Below are 17,696 nucleotides of genomic sequence, written 5' to 3' on the forward strand. Positions count from 1 at the left end.
TAATTAGAAGGTGCTGTACTGCTGTGTTCGAATACCATTTCTCTGTCCTTATGCTCGACACTAAAAATATGCAATTATCGTTAATAGCAATTTGGAACCGATTGCGGCGGCGTTGGCTGGGGTGGTGACCAGCGGCGGATGGAGGTGGGGTCGAGTGGGGTCGGCCGACCCCACCGCCATCCCTGGTGAACTGCCGGAATACTCCTCCCAACGGCCCCCGACCCCACGGCGTTCGGAATTCTGCCCATGATTCATCTTCAAGCTGCGCGTAGCTTTTGCACTTCCATTGTTATTTCCTCTACTGCTAAATCTTTTATGCGTGGGTTTAGGTTTGAGCCTTTTCATTTATTTTAATTAAAACATGCAGGGAATACTTTCTTCATAAATAATTTATATCTATTATAATGGTTAATACTTTCTTTACAAATTACAACTAAGATTGTTCGGTATCTAAATTAATTTTAATTCAAATTAAGGATTTGAAGCGTAGAGCATAGGCTGTGCAAAAAAAGATTCGGAGCATTATATTATAGGAGTATAGTTATTGAACAACTTGTAGTCATGTTTTATTAATTAATTTATTTTATTATCGTAGTAACCGATAAATTTTAATCTAATTTTAATAGATATTCCCTCCGTCCGATAAAAATATGAATATTTGGAATGAAACGGAAATTAATGTACAATTGTTAAAATAAGAGATAAATGGAAAGAAAAAGTAATTATAGTATTGTTAGTGTAGAATGTGGCTCATTTACTAGAAAAGGAAGTTACCAAATACTATAAAAGGAGATAATTTTATGTGACATTCCAAAATGAAAATGTATTTATTTTTATGGGACGGATGGAGTAATATCTATCTTTTACTTTTAATTATTGATTTTAGTTACCTTCTATTTTAGATTAATAGATACTCCATTCGTCCCACAATAAAAGTCATATTTTATCATTTCGGTCCATCCTACAATAAGAGTCACATTTCACTTTTATCATAAATGGTAAATAGGTCTCACATTCCACTAACTCACTTCACTCACATTTTATTATAAAAAATCAATATAAAAAAGTGGGTCTCATGTTCCACTCACTTTTCCTACCCACTATTCTTTACATTTTTTATTGCAGCAAGATCTGCCCCTCCGTTGCCAACTGCGCTACGCCCCTGCTTAAAACTCATGTCTACATCAAATGTGACTCATATTATGGGACGGATAGAGTATTCATTTTTTAAAAAATCTCGAGTTTCCATAAACTCTTCTAATGCTAATGGCGAACAAAAACAACAGCAACTAGAAGATATTTTCGCAACTAACTTGACAGTTTCATAATATCGTAGAAGTACATATAAAATAGAGATATTTCATTTATAATGTATCTTTATAAGTATATATATTAGTATATTTTATTATTTCTTTCGACCCCATGGCATTTTATTCTTGGATCTGCCATTGGTGGTGACGGGGAAACCGTGAGGCTGCGGCGGGCGAGGAGTTTGGCAATGTCGATGATGGGGTTCATGTGGCCGGGGGTCAACATTGGGAACAACACAAAGTGGATTTCAGCGGCCATCTTGACGAAGATATGGATGTATGGATTGTATTTAGTATCAAGTCTTTGCTTCTTTTACTGGTTGTATAGATCTCAATGCAGCCCGCAACCCGTGGGTTGGCCCGAATATCCCGTTAAATTTATAGGGTTAGGGTTGAAATTTTCTAGCCCGATAAAACTACAACCCGATTAGCCCGCACCCGATTAACCCAAAAGCCCGATAAAATTTCTATTGTTCTATTTGTTTGACTCCTTATTCAACACTTCATTGATTATTTTATACTAATATAGATAACTAAAAAAATAACTTTCAATTTTATATTAAATATATAAATTATGTATTAAATTTTTATTAATATAATAATAGATAAATAAATTAGAAACTTCAAATTAACTAAAATTATTTAAATTTTTCAAGCATATTTTAAAATTTCTCAAAATATGTTACTGTTTTATTTTTCAAAAATCTCAAATATTAATATATTATCATGTTTATGTTTGAGTTTATGCATATATCTCAAATTTATCATAATTAAATATTTTACATTATATAAACATAACTAATTTTCATCATTATTAATTGGATTGATCGCATGTTAATTTTATCGGTAGCAACCCGATTAACCCGGTGGACTAGCCCGAAACTTGAGCTTTTAGGGTTAGAGTTGAACTTTTATTACCCGAAAAAATTACAACCCGATTAGCCCGCACCCAATTGACCCGCAACCCGAGTAGGGTTGGTCCGAAATCCGCTGGACCGGCCCGATTAACATCTCTAACTGTTTGCTTCGATTTTTAATGATTGGATTCTTGACTTCAAAATATCTGGTCTCGTCATTTACAGGCCAAATAAATAATTGACACATGTCAAGTCTATGGATTTTCTAGGCCATCCAGAACGCGGGTTAAAATATCGGACTTATCTCGTTTCCGCGGTATGGGTTGTGCCTGTTGGCAGTGGCGGATCTAGGGGGTAGGAGGGGACGGTCGCCCCCTCCACGCGACTATTTTCCCCTTATCGGGACTTAAAATTACCATGTCCGCCCCCTCCGTTTGCCTCCGGCGTCGCCCCGATCAACAAAAAAATAGCTATGTCCGCATTAAATCAAGCTAATACTATATATTCTCCCCCTCCGTTTCCGGATCCTGGATCCGCCACTGACTGTTGGGGAGACGTGTTGCAGGCGTTTCCTCCTAGCGAGACTCGCGCAGCGAAGGGAAGGGGCGCAAGACAGCTCGTACAATTTTAAATATAACCGTTTTCTTCTCTTTTTTATTTATTAGATTTTTTATCTCTCAAACAATTTTAAATACCCTATTCATTACGTACTTTTTTTTACCAAAAAAAAACTCTCACACAATTTTTATTCTCAACCTTTCGGACATGTCTTCTCCGGATTATCCGAGGCTCGTCGATAAGTAAAGGGAACATTTGGTAGCTGTGATTGTCATGTGTTGAGTAAGAAATGGAGTAAAAGGTAAAGAAGATCTATGAATAGTTAAAAGGAAGGGATGAAAATTAAGCAGAGAGCTGTTGATGGAATTATGTAAAATCCATAATTGCTTAGCTTTTGTAAAACCCACATTTTACGTTCTCAAGGGAATTCCAATGAAAAAATAGAATTTTTCCAAAATACTATATAATGAGTTAGTTTGTTATTTGTGCATAAGGGTATATTAGTCTCAGACAAATTGATACTTTTAAGATGAACTAATTTCAAGTAAACTAGCATTCAATGTACTACTAATTTTTTTAATTTTATGGCCAGCCACAATATGGCTATTTAGCATCACTCTTATGTAAAATCCATAATTGCATAGCTTTTGTAAAACACACATTTTACGTTCTCTAGGGAATTCCAATGAAAAAATAGAATTTGAATGATAAAAACAAATTCCATAGAAGATCGAATGAGATGAGATGGTTTGAACCCTAACGAAACTAAATTTATTTGAGAGACTCATCATAGGCCAATGAGCATGCAATGTTTTTTTTTGTCTAGAACAGATAAAACGACAGTGATATTATTGCAACATGTAAAACAAAGAAACTAGGGAATTCCCAAAAGAAAAAGAAAAAGAAATTTGAATGAGCAACACAAATTTTGTTCTAGTTAACTGGAGTAGAAATTAGAGAAGAAATTTCATCTAATTTAGTAGCATCCAGAGATTTATCGGAGTAGCTGGCCTTGAGCCGCACCATATCTTGCATAAGCTCCGTCATGCTAACCTGAGACGACCCTCCTTCCTCCACCGCTCTCTTCGCTGCCTCTCCGAGCCTCCGAGCCCTCTCTCTCCTCTCCGCCCCCTCCACTCCTCCATCCATCAACTCATCAATCGCTCTCTTCACATCATCCCTCTTCACCTGCACTTCACCACTCTCGTCCATTCCCAACTGCACAGGCACCTCCACCCCAACTCTCACCCCCGTCTTGATCACGCCCACGATGAACTTCTCGTTGCAGAACTGCTCCGCGAACACAGGCCACGTGATCATCCCCACCCCCGAGCTCACCCCCTCCAGAGTCGAGTTCCACCCACAGTGCGTCACGAACCCCCCTGTTGCCCGGTGCGACAGTATCAGCACCTGTGGCGCCCACCCCCGGATCAAAAGCCCCCTCCCTCCCACCCGCTCCTCGAATTTCTCCTCCGACAGCCACGACTCGAACGCGTCTGAGGCATTCCTTATCACCCACACGAAGGGGCGGTTGGTGGCCTCCAGGCCTAGTCCCATCTCCATGAGCTGCACGTCGCCCACGCGCGATATGCTCCCGAGGCAGACGTAGATAACAGATCCCGGCGCGTGGGAATCCAGCCATTTCAAGCACTCGTGCCCTTCAATTGCTGCCGTGTTTCCTCGCTCTGCCTTGTCGGACTCCTCCACGTTGCAGAGCGAAACCGGTCCAATGCACCACACCTTTTTGGATTTGATATTAGCGTATTTGTTGATGTATTCACTCTCCAGCTCCTGGAAGGTGTTGGCCACCGTTCCGGCCGCGTCTTCCTCGGAGTTGAAGATCTGCTTCCGGATCTCGACCGATTCCGGATTGAGCTCCTGAACAGAGCCCCTGGCCTGGATTTTAGTGATCTCGATCCGGTGGGGCAATCCAGGCACCACGAAATATTCTGTATCAGAAGCTATACCTTCGAAAAACGAAGAGTTTTCTAACAAGTTTACACAGGAGAGGGAGAAGCAGCTGGTGCCATGGAAGACGAGGCGTGGGATTCCCAGCTGTGTGGCGACATCGGTGGCCCAGGGAAAGCACATGTCGGCTATCAGGCAAGTGGGATTAACTCGGGCGATAAAATCCTGGACCTGGTCCCGCAGCATGGCGGTGGCCTTGAAGAAGTTCAGCACGTGGTCCTTGGACGGCAGCGTGTCAAAATGCTCGCAGCCCTCGGGCAGCCCGGCCTCCGCGCAGGGAAGCCTGAGGTGGAACACGCGGATGCTCAGCCCGGAGGCGATGGCACGGTCCACCACTTTCTTAACTCTGCACCCGTTCTTCGGTGTCACGAGAATCGAGACCGTGACGCCGCGCTTGGCCAGCATCTTGGCGATGTCGACGGCGGGAATCAGGTGTCCTTGAGCCATGAAGGGGAACATTACGAAATGTGGCGGTTCCATTGTAGATTTATCAATGGTTTTGGTTTGTGGTTTGTAATGTGGAAAAGGGGGATAAATAATGGAGGCATGGAAGGTTCCAATTTGGAAGTGTGTGTGATGATGTAAGAGCATACATTAGCATATTCCAGGATTATTATTGGATTTGTGGTATCAGCTCAGATATGTGGATCAACATTAGCAAGAAACAGATGCGTCGATGCAGCTAAATACCTGCACTTACTGTCGTACTCATTTGTTTTCTGTCAAAATCATGTAGAAGATCATTTGGATGGGAGCTTCTTGCTACTGTCAAAGCTTATCTTTCTCGAATTCTAGATGTGGTCTATATTGTGCAACATAACTTCTTATGCTTTATCCACAAAATAATTACTCCATACCATATGTAAAATTCATATTGTGGACTGGAGTAATTTTTTTGTGTGGATTTTATTTTTCACTTAAAACTCGAATCTTGTGTTACACCGAAGCAGAAGTGACATGGATTATTCAAAAATCAAAGTTGATTTAATTTATAAAATTAAAATACATTTAAATAAAATAATCCTATTTGAAGTTCAAATAACAATTAAGGAATACGAATTTTGGGATTAGAAATGAACTAAACTAAACAAATAAACCATGAATAAATCCAAGCGACCGCATTGTTAGGCATAGCATTAATTGTTTTGTAATGACCTTCTTATGAGCTAGTATCACCTCACAGATATATATAAATCCATTAAATTAGTTCATGAAATAATTTATTATAAATCTCCAAAATCTAACGTCCTAAGCCTAACTCTAATCATTGTGCCACCCCATTCATCTACAATATGATCAGTTGTCACTCATTTGTGATTCGCAATATTATATTCAATGGGATTTACCCCAACATATACAGCAATAGTTGACGGCCGTCTGTTTCTCGAAAAAAAAACCATGCATACACTATGGGTTGGGACATTTAAGTCTTGAAAACAATTTTAAAAGTGTGAAACGATAAAAAAAATTGTGCAAATATTGAAATCCGGAGCTTGAAAACAATTTTAAAAAGTGTGAAACGATAAAAAAAATTGTGCAAATATTGAAATCCGGATCCGCAAAATGAAATTTTAAAGTCTAGTAACCGCATACGTGCAAACGGCAAAGTCCATTGATATTTTTGTAGTTCACTCTGTTAGAGATCATGGGCGATCGAATAATGATGTTCAAACTGCATGGGAAGTTGAATGGTGTTGGAAAAGGATCTCGGGATGAGCTGGCACTTGGTGAAGGAGGACCACCGAGTGCACGGGATGATACAGTTGTGCAACACACCAAAGATAAACTTGAGCAATGTATCGAGCAGGACTACTTGAGGACGTGGAAGGACGTTGTAATGCTTGGTGCAGTGAAGAAGAGATAATTAAGTTTCTATTATGATTAGAGCATATGATTCTAGATTGTTCCTTACAATAGTATAAGTATGTAATGTAGCTTTCAAAGATGTCGAATCAAGGAAACAATTCATATGCTATTTTGAGTATTGAATACAAATCACTATCTTCTTCACTATGCTTTCTTGTGTTTTCATTCATGGTATCAAAGCATGATCTTTTTTTATCCTGACTCTAGGGAACCTATCTTTGCTTTTGTTTTTTTAGCTTGAAATGGCGGAATCAAACGATTCAAACGCCAACTCAATCCTCTTTTCTGCTTTGCCAAATTTTTAACAACTCCCACCAATATCAGTAAAGCTGACATATGGGAACTATCTTATGTGGCAACAACAGGTAGAAGTAGCCGTTTGGGGTTATGGATTGGAAGGATTTCCCACTGGAGATGCAGTTCCACCACCCCAAATGGTGCCAGATCCAGTTAAAGGTGCAGCAGTACCAAATCCAGCTTTCATTACCTGGCAAAGACAAGACCGAGGGTGGTTGGATGGTTGTTGTTTTCACTATCAGAGGGCGTGCTGGTGCTCGTGGTAGGGCTGAGATCTGCGAAGGAAACATGGAGAGCTTTGGAGACTAACTTTGCAAGTAGATCCACAACAAAGGTTATGCAATACCGCCAGCAAATGCAGAATTAGAAAAAAGAATTCCCTTTCTCTGAGTGAGTTCTTGATTAAAATGAGAACTTATTTTGATCTCCTTGGTTCAGTTGAGTGTAGAGTGTCGGATGGAGAACAAATTCTTCACATCTTGAGGGGTCTTGGACAAGATTGTGATCCAGCTGTCTGCTCAATCACCTCAAGATCTGAGCCTTGGGCAGTAGCAGATGTTTGTGCTTTTGTTCTCAGTTTGAGTCAAGAATGGAAGTAACTAGAGCCCATGCCACTAGTGTTGAAGGTTAACAACCCTCACTCAACTTCGTGCAACAATCTGGTTAGAAAAAGGATGTTGCTCCCTATAACAACAAATTTGAAAACAATGGTGGAAGAGGAGGATCCATGAACCTGAGAGGGGGAAGAAGAGGTGGAGAAAGAGGATTTGGCAGAGGAGGGAACAAGATAATCTGCCAACTTTGTGAGAAGCCAGGCCATTAAGCAGCTAAATGCTGACACAGATTTGAGCAAAACTACACTCCACCTTAGGGTCAAATGAGGCCAAATCAGCCTTCTCAACAGCAGTCCCCTCAGCACATCCGGTGCAATCTGGAGCAAGATCTCCATCAACCTTTCCCTTGGGAATTCTTTTGAGTATATGCACTTCTACTAGCTGGTATACAGATTCTGGAGCTACCAATCATTTGTCAAACGACCTCAATAATCTCAATATAAGCATAGAGTATACTGGAGGTAAGAACCTACTTCTTGGTAATGGAGAGGCAGTAGCTATAGCAAACATATAAGATCCATAGGAGAACCTCACTCTTAAAATTATTCGAGAATATTATATCTTAAAAATCTCCTACATGTGCCTAACATCACCAAGAATCTCCTTAGTGTTTCTCAGTTTTCTAAAGACAATGCAGTATTTTTTGAATTTCACCCTTCATTTTGTTTTGTGAAGGATTTGCACACCAAGGAAATCGTGATGGGGGCACTTGAAAAAGGACTCTATCACTTCTTAGTAGATTATTCTCCAATCAAAAGAAGTTCTAGTTCTAGTAGTTCCATCATCTCATCCATTCCAGAAAATCCAGCAGATCCCCTTCATCTGCAAACTTTAAATTCTAGTAGTAGTTCAGTGGCTAGTTCAGCTCTAGATCTTGCCTTGTGGCATAATAGACTTGGACATCCTACTCTAGATATAGTGAAGCATGCTTTGAATAGTTGTAATATCCCTTATCTTTCAATGAAAAGTCCTCTTTCTGATCCATATTATGTGTCAAAGGCTCATACACTGCCTTATTCTCTATCTCATTCTGATCATGGTGTTGTCCTATAATTATTTCATAGTGATCTTTGGGGACCATCTCCCATCATGTCCAGAACCGACTTTTACTATTTCATATCATTTGTAGATCATTCCACAAGATTCACTTGGATCTATCTCCTGAAACAAAGTCTGATGTATCTGCAGTTTTCAAGCAATTCAAAATCATGGTTGAAACTCAGTTTGATTCAAAGATTAAAATTCTTCGGTCTGATTGGGGTGGGGAGTTTCAGGGTTTGTCTCCTTTTCTAAAAGAGTGTGGTATTGTTCACGGAGTCTCTTGCCCTTTTACACCCCAACAAAATGGATTAGCGGTGAGAAAATATGGACATATAGTTGAAACTGGTCTAGCTCTTCTCTCTTCGGCTTCTCTTCCACTCAAATTCTGGGATGATGTTTTCCTTACTGCTACTCATTTGATAAACATTATGCCCTCCAAGATCATAAAAAATATCTCACCTTTTGAGAAACTTCATTCTAGTAAACCAGATTATTCTTCCCTTAGAGTATTTGGTTCTTTGTGCTATCCATTGCTCACCCTAAAACAAACACAAACTGAACTATAGATCAGTAAAAGCTATTCCCTCCATTCCATTGTAGTAGGGGCGCTTGTTTCCCGCACGAAGAATATGAAATGGATGTTTAGTGTGTTGGGTTTGTTAATAAAGTATATAAAGTATTTATTTTCCTTTTCTTTTAATTAACTTAAATTCAAAGACACTCCTAAAACAATTGAACACCATTCCCAAATTCAAACTAAATCAAAACCCTCCTAAAACAATCGAGCACCATCCCCAAATCAAATCGAAACCCTAGTTCATCAATCTTCTCTTCTTCTCATCGCCCTCCATCTTTTCTGTCAATGGAGTCCAAAATGAATACCATCGTGCCGGATACTCCCCCATGGTGTTACCGCAGTCGTAGCCCTCCACTCCGGCGTAACGTGAATCGCTCTCTGTTCAGAAGAGTTCTTGTCGCCCCCATTTCAGATTTTGAAAGTTCGGGGCTCGATCCAGTTGTTTCAGTGAAGGAATCGGAAATGGTGATGCCAGAGACTCTGATTTCGTTTGAGCACACCAGAACGGTAGAGACCGTTCTGCTGTTCGAAGACTCGACCGCGGTAGTGCCGGAGATGATTCTTCTGTTTGACGATTCCGACATGGTGGTGCCAGAGATGATTCCTCCGTGTGACGAATCTGACACGGTGGTGCAGGAGACGGAACTCCCATTTGACTTCTCTTAGTCATTTTTGGCCACATCGACAAAGGTATTTCTCACGTCCGCACTTCCTAAGGATAGAAAGCACGGTGGGTCGCGACTAATGGGGAATTAAGAAGTGGGGAAGAAGGGGGAAAACAGCCAAAGGAGTACAACATGTAGATCAACAGTCGAAACTTCATTATCAAGTCATAGTTTTAGATCACGAAGTAACATAGTGTGAATGACATAGTTCAACAACTTAAAGAAAAAGTAAAAATTCTTAAGACTAAGAGTAGCAGAAGCAATTGAGAGTCTGACTACTACTATGTATGAGGACACGGTAGTAACCGGAACATTTATTGAATAAAAATCTTGGCTCATTGCTCAACATCCTCCGCCTCCCTTCCTCGTTCAACCTGCACATAGGGAAAACATATGCAGGGGCTGAGTACTTGATGCACCCAGTGAACTCATGCCCGAAATACATTTATCGTTTAAGTTATGTCAACCCATCATTGAGTGAAACTCGGGTTTTACTTTAAAAGGCCGAGAAATACTAAAATCATTCCTTAAAATAGTGTCCGCGCGGACAATCGTCATCCCCCATCATGTACCATATCTGAACCATCATGTTAAACGAGAATGTGGCCACAAACTTGATCACTGGACCGGCCGACCTAAGGGACGGCTCACGATCCCCATCAGTGCACTAGCCTAAGTAGGGCTTAGACCCTAGTTAGAACCGAATTCGTTAACCATCAAAGTCTAGTAGAACATTATTCTAGTAGACAATCAGATAGGCAATTCAAAACATAAAATACGGCATGACATAATATTTAAAACCACCCTTGTTTCACCATAAACATATCACTTCAAATAAAAGAGTTTAAGTAATAAAGCCCACCTCAAAAGCTTAGAATTTCGTTAAAAACTTCTCGTTCCGTCTTTAGCGGCCGTGCGAACCACCTTTTCGGAAAATACATAAAGTTCACATCAAACTCGGTAACGAAGATATTTTAGAATGCATGCACTCTAATTAAAATCTTTTAATTCGTTTCCTCAGTTTTTCGTGCATTTTCGATTATTCGGCGGCCGCCCAAGGCGTCGCGTGCGACGCCGGTCGGCCGCTTACGCTCGTTCTTTCCTCTGTTGGCTCCTCGTATTTTTCCACAACGTCGAGAATGATTTTTTTTTAAAAAAGTTAATTAAATGCGTACTTAATTTTTGCAACTATTTCTCTTCGAAAATATATTATTTCGTACCTTAAATTATTTCGAGAATTAAATAAATAATTCCCCACGATTATATTATCAGCCTAAGGATTTAATTAGAAGGCCCAAGACTTATTCCCCCACCTTATGTTTCCAATTTAATTTAAAAGCCCCAACTAATATAAAAAGAGCCCAACTTTAGGTAAATCATCTCATAAATATAAGCCCCAATCTTTAAAAAACAAACAAAGGCCCATCTAACAAAAAAAAACAAAAGCCCAAAGTTCACTCTCCTACCCCACGTCTCTCTCTCCCCCTCTATCTTCTTCTTCTCCTTCTCTCATCTTCTTACAAATTTCGTCGCTTACTCAGCCGCTGCACAGCGCAGTGGTGGTCAGCCTTCGAACCTCACTCCGGAGCTTGCCACCGGCGTCACTGTAGGAGCGGGATGACTCCGCCATCGCGGTTCGGGCCTGAGGTCATCGCTGCTGTCCCGTGTTGCTCGTTGGGTCACCGGGTTACTGCTGCAGTCGCCGCGCCGCCGCCGGAGTCGCTGCTGGTCGCCGACGGCTGCCGCTGGAGTCGTCGGGGAGCGCTGGAGTCGTCGCTGCCGCTGGAGCCGTCGGGAACCGCCGCTGTCCGCCACTGTCCCCGCTGCGGGCAGTTTCCCCCTCCCCGAAACCACTCCGAACAACCCCGATTCAACCCGCAGGATATGTTTTTTTATCGCAAAGTTAAGTTCTTTCGCGTGTTCGATTAAGTACGGCGTTGTTCGATTAGTTCTTTGTTGTTAAATTGTTTGAATTGGTTGTGAGAGTGGATGTATGAACAACATGTAAGAATTAGCTACTACAAATTCATGCTTTGGGATTGGAAAGGGATTATACCTCAAAATGGTTGGACTTGGTGGTGAATGGGTAAGAATGGTGGCAATTCCTCTTCCTTCTCTCTCTCGGCTCTCTCTACCTTCGGCTCTCCCTCTCTCTCTTTTTTTTGTGAAGTGTAATGTGAGGAAAGGATTGAAGGGATAAAGTAATAACTTGTGTGACTCTTGGGTGGGAGAATTGAAGGTGGAAGAGGGAAGGTGAAGGAGTTGGGAATTGGAGGGTCTCCATTCAACACCAAAACCGCCGGTCATGAGGGAGAGGAAGAAAGGTTCTTGGGCTTGCTCCCATTTGTTTGGAAAGGAATTTGGTCTCCTAAATTAATTAAATGGTCTTGGCCTCAACATATTTTATTTATATTAGTTTGGGTTCATTTAGTTGAAAGCACAAGTTGATAACATTATTAATTGGTTAGATTCTTAAATAGTTAGGGCCTAAGCCATTTTTTATATACTCATTGGACTCTAATTTAATTTGAGAAGCCGAAATATAAATATACGTACTTTATATTCTCGCATTTCTTTCGATAATTAAAATTCACAGAAACTTTATTAAATTTCTTATCTTGTTCTTCACAAAAATTTAGAGAACGCCTAACGTCACAACTTATATTTGGTGTTGTTCCAAATATAATTTCTTCGATCGCTCCTCGATTTATGCGCATCATCTTCCATAAAAATATTCATCTCCCACATCTCATTCATTATGCTAAATATAGCAATATCGTCATCATTATTTCAACGAGACTTTCAGCATGTCTCCCAAAGTTCCACAATTAAATCAAAGGACGTCCCAAATCACATCATCACATAAATACCATACTACATTCCAAAGCACATTAACGAGAAACATAGCATGCATAAATATTTTATATTAATTATTTCATGACATGCTTTAATTTAGTACTTAAAAGTACGGGTGTTACATTCTACCCACCTTAACAGAAATTTCGTCCCGAAATTTACTCATTTCTAACGAACAACTCCGGGTATTTCTCTTTCATTCTATCCTCGAGTTCCCATGTAGCCTCCTCGTGACCATGATGTTTCCAAAGCACTTTCACGGACGAAATTGTTTTATTTCTCAATTCCTGCACTTTCCTGTCCAGAATAGTTTTGGGCTTCTCCTCATAACTCAAGTCGGGATTCAAAATCATCTCCTCCTGATGCACTACGTGTTTGGGATCGAACACATACTTTCTTAATTGCGACACATGGAAAATGTTATGCACAGTCCCAAAACTCGGTGGTAGTGCCAACCTATACGCTACGGGTCCCACCTTCTCAAGAATTTCATAAGGCCCTACGTAACGTGGCTTCAACTTTCCCTTCACACCAAACCTCGTTATCCCATTCGACGGAGATACTTTCAAGAACACCTTATCTCCAGCGTTGAACTGTAAGTCGATACGCCGGACATCAGCATATGACTTCTGTCGGTCTTGAGCTTCTTTTATCCTTTGACGAATTTGTCGCACAATCTCAATCATTTCTTCGACTGAATCTGGCCCAAGTATTCTTCTTTCACCAACCTCATCCCAGTAGAGGGGTGATCTACACTTCCTCCCATACAATATTTCGTATGGGGCCATATTTATCGTTGCCTGGAAACTGTTGTTGTAGGCAAACTCGATCAACGGCAATACGACTTCCCAATTTTCTCCTCTGTCAAGAACCACGGCTCTCAACATATCCTCGAGAGTTTGAATCGTTCTCTCGGACTGTCCATCGGTTTGTGGATGAAAAGCAGTACTAAAATTTAGTCGAGTACCAAGCTCTCGTTGCAGACTTATCCAAAATCTTGAAGTGAACCTTGTGACTCGGTCCGATGTGATTGTTACTAGCACTCCATGTAGCCGAATAATTTCTTTCACATAAAGTCGGGCTAGTTCGTCGGATCCATGAGTTATGGGAATAGGTATAAAATGCGCACTTTTAGCGAGGCGGTCTATGATTAGCCAGATGGTCGTATTCCCTTGCCGAATCTTTGGCAAACCCGTCACGAAATCCATGGCGATGTGTTCCCATTTCCATTCCGGAATCTCTAGCGGTTGCAACTTCCCATAGGGTCGTTGATGCAGAGCTTTTACTTGCTGGCAAGCCAAGCATTTCTCCACAAACGAAGCTATATCCCTCTTCATCCCATCACACCAGAATGATCCCTTCAGATCATGGTACATCTTTGTACTTCCAGTATGAGCGGTATATGGAGTCTCGTGTGCCTCAGTCAAAATTTCATTTCGAAGTCCTTCGTCATTCGGCACACATAGCCTTCCCTCGTAGGTGAGTGCGTTGTCAGCCTCTTCTCGGAACTTCTCTTGCTCACCTTTCCTTACCTTTAGTCGAACCTTCTCCAAATCCTTATCATTTCTCTGACCTTCTCTTATCCTCGTCCGCAGGTCGGGTGCAATTACGGTGTCCGGAGCTCTCACTACTTCCAATCGCATCTTGCTGAATTCGCGAATCAAATCTTCTTCTTGAGTGAGAAAGGTAGCCAACTGTGGTTGGGCTTTCCGGCTCAGTGCATCTGCCACTACATTTGCTTTGCCCGGATGATAGTTAATGCCACAGTCATAATCCTTGACTAGCTCGAGCCATCTGCGTTGCCTCATGTTCAAGTCTTTCTGTTCAAAGAAGTATTTTAAGCTTTTGTGATCAGTAAAAATCTCACACCGAACTCCGTAGAGATGGTGCCTCCAGATCTTCAATGCATGCACAACGGCTGCCAATTCCAAGTCATGGGTAGGGTAGTTTAACTCGTGTGGCCTCAATTGACGCGAAAGCATAGGCAATCACCTTACCGTTCTGCATCAAAACACATCCAAGTCCAACCTTAGACGCGTCAGTGTAAACCACATAGTCTATTCATGGTTCTGGCACGGCTAGAATAGGTGCGATGGTCAACTTCTTTTTCAACAACTGGAAACTAGCCTCACACTCCGGTGTCCAATTGACCTTGGTCCCTTTCTTCAGTTGTTGGGTCATTGGCCTTGCAATTTTGGAAAATCCCTCAATAAATCTTCGGTAGTATACTGCCAGTCCCAGGAAACTCCGAATCTCATTTGGGGTCTTTGGCACCTTCCACTGCTGTACGGCCTCCACCTTTGCAGGGTCAACTCGAATCCCTTCGGCCGTCACAATATGCCCCAGAAGTTACTTCCTTTAGCCAGAAATCACACTTACTGAACTTGGCGTACAACTTCTCCGTTCTCAGCGTCTCTAGAGTGATCCTTAGATGTTCCTCATGTTCTTTTTCATTCTTTGAGTAAACCAGCACATCATCTATGAACACCAGTACGAACTTGTCCAAGTATGGATGGAATACTCGATTCATCAAGTCCATGAATACTGCGGGTGCATTTGTCAGTCCAAACGGCATTACTACAAACTCATAATGCCCATACCTTGTTCGGAACGCCGTCTTGGGTATATCTTCTCTTCGTACCCTCAACTGGTGATATCCTGACCTTAAATCCATTTTCGAAAATACTCCTGCTCCCCTGAGTTGGTCAAACAGGTCATCTATTCTCGGCAGAGGATACTTGTTCTTGAGAGTTAATTTGTTCAATTCCCGGTAGTCTATGTACATTCTCAGTGTTCCGTCTTTCTTCTTCACAAACAGCACAGGTGCTCCCCACGGCAATACACTGGGTCTGATAAAACGTAAGTCCAAAAGTTCTTGTAGCTGGATTTTGAGTTCTTCCAACTCTTTCGGTGCCATCCTATAAGGTACCTTCGATACTGGTGCGGCTCCTGGTTCCAGATCGATAGTAAACTCCAATTGTTGATCAGGCGGAGGCCCTGGCAAAGCGTCGGGGAACTCACGTACTACCGCCACATCTTCAACTTTTCTTTCTTTCTTGTCATGTCCTTGCAGGTAAACGAGATAGGCAGGATGCCCCTTTCTAATCATCGTAGTTGCTTGAAGTGCCGATATCACACAAGTCCGCTGATTCATCGAAATCCCGTGGAAGGTAGAGGGCTCCTTCCCCGGGGTTTGTAACGAGATTTGTCTCTCTTGGCATCGAATAGTGGCATAGTTTTCAGCTAGCCAGTCCATCCCCAGAATAATGTCAACGTTATCCATTGGCATAACATGTAGGTTGTGAGCCACTAAGCTAAGTTCTCCCACCATAAATTCTATGTTCGAGCAAGATTGTGAAATGTCTATAAGACCTCCTACTGGTGAGTTCACATTCATCTTATGTTCAAGTTCATCAACAGGAAGTCTTAAAGCATCTACGCAGGAGTGGGATATAAAGGAGTGCGATGCACCCGTATCAAACAGAACAGCAACAGGCATGTCAAGTAGTGTTCACATACCTGCCAGATTATCCTGTTTCGGATCTCCCTGTGCGGCTTTAGCTTATTTGCGTCCCAAAGCATAGGCCCTAGCTTGAGTGGGATATGGTTGGCGACGCTGCTGCGGCTGCTGAGGTGGGGTTGGATTCCCTCGAGGCCCCTTTGGTGTTCCCCCAACTCCAGCGTTATTATTGCTCGGGCACTCTTTGGCGAAGTGTCCAACTCCACCACACTTGTAGCACACATTTGTCCCGATTCTGTACTCTCCCATATGATTCTTCTAGCACTTGGCGTATGGAGGTGCTATCTGACAGTACTCTCCACCTTGATATGAAGTAGTTTGCTTTCCCTTGCCCCGTGCAGAGTTTGGGGTACCTTGGAATCTCTTGTTCCCGTCCCATTTTCTCTTATCCCGGAAATTCTGTTGCAGTGTAGGTGGTGTTGGAGTAGTAGGCGTAGCTGTCTTTTCTCGTGGCATTGCTTCTTCCACATCCAACGCACGAGACAGTGACTCGGCATACGAGAGCCTTCCATGGCATGCAAAAGCCTTTCTTATTTCGTGCCTCAGACCAGCACAAAACTTCTCCACCATTTTCTCATCGGTATTCACCTGCTCCGGTGCGTATCTAGACATGTCGCATAGGGCACGGTCATATTCAGTCACTGTCATCCGCCCCTGCTTCAGATTGTAGAACTCGGCCTCCTTAGCCTTACGGTAACTCTTCGGGATATACTTATCATATAGTTCCTCCTTGAAGTCTTCCCACGCCAGGGCGTCTAGTTGTTCCTGCGTCATAGTCCGCTGCTTGGTCTCCCACAAAAACTCCGCGGACCCAGTGAGCTGGTAGGTTATGCACGATAGGCGCTCCTGGTCGGTGCACCTTAGGAACTTGAAGATGCGCTCTATGGCCCGAATCCAGGTTTCAGCCTTGGCCGGACCTCCCATTCCATCAAACACGGGAGGCGTTCCTTTCGAAACTTCTTCTCAATGTTTCGTTCCGGCTGTGGTGGAGGTGGAGGTGGTGGTGGTGGTGGTGGTTGTCCTTCAGGTCCCACACTACTTTGGGTCTCATTGCTGGCCTCGTTTTCGTGATGGACTGCTGCGCGTCGGGGAGGCATTCTGTTCAACACACGCATTAGTACAACAGTCCGAATTTACCATCACAACACCACACCACACAACCTTTCCAAAAGTGATTTCACAAGTTTTTCCATACATAACAAGGTAAAAACGAGCACAACGATAAAACAACGAAAATTTTATTAACTTAAAAACAAGTACGTGTTTCCACAAGGTCTTTGCAACAAGTGCAACCAAAACTCAAAAGAAAACATTACATAGTTCGTCAAAACATAACATTCAAAACCCAACAAAAAAACAGAAAAAGAAAAAAAACGCTACTCCTCGGGTGCTCTCTCGACATTCGCCCCTCCCTCGCTTTCAACTTCAATCTTCCTTTCAAGGGGTTCTTCATCCTCGTCGGGATCATCCCCTTCCTCCATGGGATCCTCCTCATCTTCAAGAGGTTCTTCCTAATCTTCAAGAGGATCTTCCTCCTCTTCCTCATCGTTCTCCCTCACATAGGTAG

The 17,696-nt window shown here is 42.1% G+C and overlaps 2 protein-coding genes across 2 annotated transcripts; both read right to left on the bottom strand.

Annotated features, from left to right (window-relative positions):
- Positions 1–3,525: 3,525 nt before the first annotated feature.
- LOC121797360 (UDP-glycosyltransferase 73C4-like) lies at positions 3,526–5,325 on the bottom strand. Its single transcript, XM_042196116.1, has one exon. The coding sequence runs from the start codon at positions 5,282–5,284 to the stop codon at positions 3,659–3,661; it is 1,626 nt and encodes a 541-aa protein (XP_042052050.1). The 5' UTR covers positions 5,285–5,325; the 3' UTR covers positions 3,526–3,658.
- A 7,931-nt stretch (positions 5,326–13,256) lies between these two features.
- Positions 13,257–17,053, bottom strand: LOC121796743 (the record flags this gene model as incomplete). Its single annotated transcript, XM_042195531.1, has 6 exons — positions 16,803–17,053; positions 16,395–16,733; positions 14,982–15,458; positions 14,678–14,941; positions 14,305–14,355; positions 13,257–13,518 (listed from the first exon to the last, which is right to left on the bottom strand). Coding segments are annotated over exons 1-6 (1,644 nt in total), but the record flags the coding sequence as incomplete, so codon positions are not given.
- Between the last annotated feature and the right edge of the window lie 643 nt (positions 17,054–17,696).

Source organism: Salvia splendens, chromosome 3 (assembly GCF_004379255.2).
Source record: "Salvia splendens isolate huo1 chromosome 3, SspV2, whole genome shotgun sequence".
Taxonomy (NCBI): domain Eukaryota; kingdom Viridiplantae; phylum Streptophyta; class Magnoliopsida; order Lamiales; family Lamiaceae; genus Salvia; species Salvia splendens.